This window comes from Austrofundulus limnaeus, unplaced genomic scaffold (assembly GCF_001266775.1).
Source record: "Austrofundulus limnaeus strain Quisiro unplaced genomic scaffold, Austrofundulus_limnaeus-1.0 Scaffold3, whole genome shotgun sequence".
NCBI lineage: Eukaryota > Metazoa > Chordata > Actinopteri > Cyprinodontiformes > Rivulidae > Austrofundulus > Austrofundulus limnaeus.
In genome coordinates, this window is record NW_013952405.1 from 1,175,226 (window position 1) to 1,182,922 (window position 7,697).

The window sequence follows — 7,697 nt, forward strand, 5'->3', positions numbered from 1 at the left end:
GGCTATTTAGACACGGCTGAGACATCTGGCTGTATCCTTCACGTTTAAATGAAAACTGAAACAGTGGAGGCAGTTATGAAACTATTTTTGTTGCTACTTTTTTTGTCTCTCTCTTTACAACAAACAAGTGTTYGGAATCACTTTGCTGCTAAATACAGGTCGTCTATGTTAGAGGCTGTCACAAAAATGAGGAAACTTAAAAAGAAAGAAAAAAAACACTTGATAGAAATTTAAATAAATTGCATTTTGCAAAAGTAAATAAAGCTATTTAGAATGAATGTATTAAAAATGTTTGTTACCACTTTACAATAAGTAAAAAAATGCTTTATGAATAGAGTTTGTAAACACTTTATAAAGCAATGAACCAGTCTCACTATTTGGCCACTTCTTTTCATTCATTCTGGCATAAATCATTTTTATATTTTGCTAGTTGGTCAACTTTTGTATTTTTACTTAATAACTAATTTGTAACCATTAATACTAGTATTATAATATTAGTAATATTATAATATTATTAGTAATAATAATAATTACCCAAATTATTAGTAATATTAGTAGTTGTTAATACTCATAGTGCTGCCAGACGTTATTTACTCACAAACATTTAACATTTAAATGATTAAGAATACCTATAAGAGACTACAGATTACTCAGCTCACTATTTGGCAAAACACGAGTCAGCGTTATATTTTTTATCTTKTGCGACATAAATAAAACGTGTTAGAAATTTTTACACTCTAATTAAAACCTGCATTGTTAACTATTTATTAGTTATYTATTTATCCCAATTGTAAAGTGATATTAAATTTTGAATAAACCAAATTGTAAGCTAAGATTTTTCCCACTAGCCACTGGCGCCCCTAAAAAAACAAGAAAACAACACAGACATTGCAAATTTAATCAACAAATGCATCTATGCCCTGCAGACATATTATACACTGTCTTATCATGGAATAATGCCTGAGGACAAGCACGGCTGTTCTGTTCACTTGGGTACAAAGTGGGTTTTACATTTTTAAAGGTGAGGCATGAGGTGTTTACTCTTTTTGATATAAAAAATGTAACTTTACGAGTAAATAAGCAAAAATTTAAATTGAGAGGATGCCTTTGTTCAAACGCTGGGAGAGATGAGATGTTTTTATTTTCCTTTATGTCAAAAAGTGAGGCAGCAGACCTTGACTGAGCAGCAAATGTGCAAACAATTTATACGTACAATTTAGAAAAAGTTACAAAATTGACCAAAAATCCAGTTTGGTTTTTTATTAATATATGCCACATGGTGAAGATAGGGTTAGGTATTATAAACATTTGGGCATTTTTTAATATTCAGATCATTTTACTCATTTAAAAACTGCTCTTCTGAATATTTAAACTCAAAATAACAAGTATATCACAAATATGTTGATTCCAGTGTTAAATCCTCTCACTGTTCAGGTGATGCTCCGACCTACAGATGCCATTCTCTAACCAAAGCAGCCGCACCTAACGCAGMGCTCATTATTTTCATTTCGCTGTGATTTCTGCTCTCAGATCAGAGAGTCTGCACGTCAAACCCTGGCGGAGACTAAGTGAGGAGGGAAAGGATCCTTCTCTGTTTTCTTATTGGCTGTTTTGACAGCAGACAGCTTCTAAGTAGGTCAGGAAACATGAGAGGATTTACTCATCGCTCATGGGAGTCACTCTAAGACATTGCTACTGCAGCCCACACAATCACCCGAAAGGATCCATATCAGCTCAAAAATCCCTTTAACCTTGGTGTAGTTTGAGGTTAGAATAATGAGGGGTAATTAGTTAGTTGTCGACACGGCTTTCATCTCTTTTTGAAGTCTCACTGCATCCTCTTTGTGTACGTAGCTCGACGTGCTGTGGAGCTGTTTGGATGTAAAATCAAATCTGAGGTGGAGGAAAAAGAAAAGCCTAAAGTTGCGTGTCGATTTCTCTTACATCGTTGGGAATAAGGAGCTCCTGAGATGTCTGAGAAGTTGAGTCCATCCCTGATGAGGGAAAACACAAGAGTTGAGTGAATAAAAATTGACACWTCAAAGATTTTAAATCATAATTCAGCTCCTGCAGTTAGCCAAGTTGTACAAACAACCCCCGACATGCTGGGAAAACCCTTTCAGCAGAAAACTGCCAGATATAGTAAAGGAGTTCATTTCCATTTTAATGGGCTGATGTTTTACACGGCACTCATTCTTTTCTGGCTCCCAGTTCTCTGACGCTGCAGAACACATCATTGCATATAATCGTTTCTCTCTCCGACTGGCAGATATAAGRGAGCAATGAAGCCTCGTCTCCTCCCCGCTAACCAATAAAAGCTCCTAATCAGCACCGCTAATAACAGCGATCCTTTACTTCTGGCACCTGTGGGCAGGTTAAACAGCCATGTTTTCTTACAGATGGAGTTTAAAAAAGAAAAAAAGAAGGCATCGTGACTGATTGTCGGAGCAACGGAGAACAATCAAGAAAACCACCCGAGTCTTATTACGGTGAACATACCAGGCATGATTGTCGAGGCGGGCTGGGCGATGGGGCTCAGGCCTTGCTGCACTGACAGCTGGTGCAGCTTGGCCAGCTGTAGAACAAAAGAGCAGAAAAAAAAGCTTGATTCAGCGAAACTCTAGATCATAAACTTCTCAGGTTTTACTGAAATGTAATCCTTCCGCAAAAACTGTCTTACCTCTGAGTGTGGAATGCCGTATTGATTTTGCAAGGTGTAGGCCTGAAAGAAAAAAATAATAAAAGTGTACATTAGGTAAATGATAATATAAAAAACAAAACCCTCACAGAATAAATCTGCAGCTTCCTAATGAAAGTGCTTCTCCGTCAATACACGCCAGGTTCTAAAGCAAAAGGATGAAAGCAGCTGGGCCCATTTTCACCCTTAAAGTAAAAATAATCTGTTCATTTCCTGTTTGGGTTACAGTGAAATGCTGGGCAGTAGTTTAGGTTTTATTTGACCTGATGGAGAAAAATCTTTTCCTAATATTCCTCAGCGCATTCAGCCCAATAGAGGTTGATGGCATTTTCCATGTGGTGCCCACAGCTTTAAAATGTCTCATAAAAATTTCATTGGGAAACCTCTTCCTGCAGATTGTTCCTCAGGACAACTTACACACCTCAGTATGAACAGTCAGAGTGTAGGAGGCTAACCCGACAAAATAAATGTGTTTCTTTTGAAATGTAGACATACATATAGCCGGCAGAATGTCTGAAATATGTGTGTGTCAGGGAGAATGGCTTGGCATTTGCATTAAGTTTTCCGATCGCTTAGAAAAACAGATAATTCAAATTTTTTTCTTTGGTGTAATGAAATATTTGATCAAAGTTAACTTAAGAGAAATGTCAAATGAAGGGACAGTTTAAATATTTTGAAGAGTGCTCCATGGTAAGGTTTTAACATCTTATCTGTTGKAGATWGCTCTTTGAAAAACCTCAGTAAATGAGGCAAGCTAACGAATGGTCTTGAGTGTGGAAAAGACCAAAATGGTTTGTTGTTGTTGTTCTCCTGAAGTGATTTAAATTACAGTTATTTTCACATCAGTTCAAGACAATGTGATTAAGTGAACTTTTGCATTTGTTTCAGCTTTGCATTATATGGCTAATTTAGCAGGGAAAAAAAATCAGCCATTAGAGGGGGCCTTTTGTGACGGTCCTAACCCCAGRTTAATGGTGAGGATTGTGGCATCCGGTGTAAAACTTCAGCCTTTATAAACATGAGGAACTACAACCGTCTAATTGGATCCACGAAAGTTTTTTTAGATCATATGACTGTCTTATTGGATCAGTTTGATCTGATCGTCTTTGGGTCTGTTCACCAGCAGGGTGCTGGTAGGAAGTGAATTTGGATGCAGATGATGTGTTATTGGGAGCAGTTTAAAGACAAAGAAGAATATAATATTACTGTTGGAAGTTCTGCAATTTTCTCTYACAACAAAGAATCACAATAAAGAATCAGGTAATGAGAAACCGGTGGTGGTGTAAAGGTTTATAAAARAGCGTTTACATGAACAGCTATGAAAATGTTAAGATTGGAGTTGTTTTAAACCAGCAGTTCTTGTCCTCACTAAGCTTTGTTGATCTGGTCAGGTTTAAAGTCAAGTTTTCCAAACTGTGGTTGTTCMWATAGATAAKATATTAACTGTTCATTACCTTTCCATAGAACTCCACTAGAAAAGAACTGAACTATCACTTTAAGAATTATTTAATACACAAAGAGGAAAACTGAAACGAGCATGAAAATAATGGTTTAAATAAATTATGATCTTTAGTTTCCAAAAAGTGATTCACAGTTCTAATAAAGTTAAAGAAACTCAAGTAGAAAAAAAATCAGTCTTCAGCATAATTGCAGTTCTACAAAACTAAGGATTTATTATTTAATTATCAACCATTATTTAACTGATGCACTCTGACCTCAGGCTGAAGTAACAAATCATTTTCTGCTGCTGCACTGCTGACATTTGTTTTTCTTTCAAACCAATTATGAGCGGTTCACATCCAAGACGTAGAGGACTCATTTAGGTCCAAATCAAGCCAAACTAAAAGCCACTTACAAGGTCTCAAAAATAATCCAGTTCTCTTTCCTGTAACTTAGGATGAATATTTATTTTAAATTAGTTATTATTTGTAAAGAGGTGTATAAAGTGTATACTGTTTGATATTATGTCAAGTTGTTTGAGTATAAAAAAGGAAGTATGACTGATTTATCTTTAGTAGTAACTGTCTGTGTCATGATCTGTGTTCATTTTCCTTAGCTTTCTAGTGTTTCAGTGTTCCCCGTGTATCTCTGCCCCACCCTTGCTCACCTGTTTTGTCTCCTCCAGGTGTTTCTTGTTGTCCTTAATTAGTTTGCCTTTGTATTCTGTGTCCTGTGTTCAGTTTGCGTCTGATCATTGTACTGTTTTCATTCAGTGTGGTTGTCCTCCATGTTCCCTGAGACTGAAAGTTTTGCTGCCACTTCAGCCCTCTTTATTTTATTCAACTTTATTTGAACTTTGGATTTTGCCAGCGCCCTGGTCATTCTGCGTGCACAAACTCACAGTCTGTCTGTAGACCTGCTCAAAATATTTGAAAACCCTGATCTGAAATATTAAATGCTGCTGCTGGTGGTGGTGGGGTGGGGGGGTATTATGTATTTTCCAGGCACATAGTTCAGTTCTATACCACAAATAAGTGACTATGTTAGCTTCAGTCGTTGGAAAAATGCTTTATATGTCAAAAATAAATTTGACTTTGCATCATAGCTGTTCTAAATGCCTTGAAATTGACCTGTCTCTTTAAGAACCTCCTACCATTTCTAACATTCCCACTTCAGTGCATCTTCATAACGTTTTGGGAGAGGGTGCTCTGTAGGAGCTTGGCTGCAGACTGAGCTCCAGGGAGCAGCTTTGTGTAAATAGGTGGTGTTTTGTACCAGCAAGCATTTAGGCAGCTCCACATGGCTCCACAGGAGATTCAAGGATTTCTCAAACATATATGACTGAGTCAAAGCAACTCTCTGTGTATGTTTTTGACAAGGGAATGACATTGTAACATCATATACCCTTTAAAATATATTCAAAAAGTTTTATATTATAAATAAATTTAAATTTAGTTTAAATACAGACAGAATATTTAAGTAAAATATATAAAACATGCCAAAAAAAACTGCTAAATTGAACTGTGCACATTTTTTTCACTCTCTTGATCTGAAAAAACAAGTGAGTGAGAGAGTGATTACATTTACGAAGCTTTTAAAGAGAATCTGAAATCAAAACAATTTTTAAATGAGCTACAACACATTTATGTCCGAGTTCAGCATTTTCTAATTTTATCAAGACGTTTTGTAGCAAAGAAACCCTGAGGCTGCAGCAGTGAGAGAAGTCAGGTGTAAAGTTTAACCAGCAGAAATCTGGAGCGTTTCCAGTGCGAAGCACAAGCTGTTCACTGAATCAGGTAAAGCCCCATTTGTCAAAACCGGCGAGGATGACGATGCTAAAAGAACGTCAGAAAAAGACAAATGTTTGTGAAATGCTCAGAGTTAAGTTACAGTCTGTCTGACACTGGTTTTATATGTAAAAAAACAACTCTTTTGTAGAGTGAAATAATTTTAAAAGGCTCTCAACTTAAACCTGAAAGCTAACTAAAAACATTCAAAAGTAAAACATGACAGCGGTTCCCTCTCGCTGTGTGACATTCGAAAACAAGTTTAGAACTAAATATGAAACCCAGTGAYATAAAATGAGATCAGGAGGACAACAACCTGAAATACTTACCCAACAGAACAAAAAAAAAGACGTTTTTTTGTAATGAAATTTTGCTAAATTAAAAGAGTGATACAGCTCTTCAGAAGAGGGACTGAAACTATCAGAAGAAAGGTTTTAAAAGCTTGTAYATCGCAACAAAATAAGGTTGTCATCAAAGTTTCTGCAACTAAAATATGTAAAGTGCTGCCAAAATTGCAGCTTTTGTTTTCCAGGTCCAATCTTTCATTTGTCAGACAGATGAGTTTGGTCTTTTTACCATGTTGACAAATAACAGATTTTGAGGAACATATTGTACAAATTATGTTCTTGTTCCCTTAGTAGCCGATCATTTTCTGCCACCTCTTGGATGAMTTCTATGCTCCAAAAGTAATCACTGGAAGAACAACTAATTACCTTTTGGTGTCAACTCAGTTTAAGTTGGCCGCCAACAGCCTACACTTCAATACCTATTAATTAGTCATGGGCTGTGTCCAAAACTGGGGGCCGGGTCCTCTGAAGGCCAAATTTGTCGGCTGCATATGTCACAGCRCTGCRATGGAGGCTGTCCAAAGCTGAAGACTCCTCCGATGCGGCCGACAAATGCGTCCTTCCTTTGGCTTGAATTGTAGGACCAGTCCGATGGATCCTTCCCGGCCCACCATATCCCATAATGCATTGTGGCCCAAATGAAATTTTTTTAAGCTGGTAATGGCGGACGAAGCAAGAGAAAACAAGAAGTTTTAAATAAAAAATATGGCGGTATAAAATTTTAAATTTTCAAGCAGTTGTGTTTTTAAAACTTTTATAATTTGTATAGACATGTTTTTAAAATATTATTTTCGTCAGGAAAAAAACCCACCAAATAAAAATGCACCTACGGCGGGTCAATTCGTTCTTCAAATATTACCTTCACAAACACTTTTTCGGTCTTCCCAGTCTACCAAGGACCCGGCCCACCTCGACCGGGACACAGCCAAGTTTACTGATATGGAGCTAATACTTCGTAAATCTGAAAAGGGTGGATTGACCTCTCTGGGTTAGGGGTGAGGTTCTGCCTCATGGAGTTCAAGTATCACATAATTTTGTTTAGAAGCAGGAAATCACACGTGGTCATGAAATTTGTTTAGTGACTAAAAGAACAATGTCACAGATACAAGCTGTCGATATCAGTTTTCACTCAATGGCAGCTACACTCGATTCTTTGGGCTCATTTTTCAGATATTTACACAAGTGCATACAACACTCATGTCTTCAGATACATGATCCCCTAAACTCACTTACTTCTCTGGCTAATAAATGTGCTCTATGCAGAGGCTTTTTTTTTTATAAATACCATGGTGTATCACATTGTTGATATAATATAATGTTTTTGTTTTTTCCCCTCATCTTCCCTTGTGTGGTTTTTAGTTTTTCTGTTAAGGGTTGTGCCTCCTCATGATGTCTTTATGATGATGATCCTTGCTCTGTGCAGGG

General features: G+C 36.9%; 1 protein-coding gene across 1 annotated transcript in view; it reads right to left on the reverse strand.

Annotated features, from left to right (window-relative positions):
- LOC106523327 (poly(rC)-binding protein 4) overlaps positions 1-7,697 on the reverse strand; it is a gene marked incomplete in the record, with an annotated part of 67,879 nt that overhangs the window by 4,593 nt on the left and 55,589 nt on the right. Inside the window, 3 exon segments of the mRNA XM_014016716.1 lie at positions 1,945-1,994; positions 2,500-2,575; positions 2,681-2,722. Coding sequence (XP_013872170.1) covers positions 1,945-1,994; positions 2,500-2,575; positions 2,681-2,722 — 168 coding nt within the window.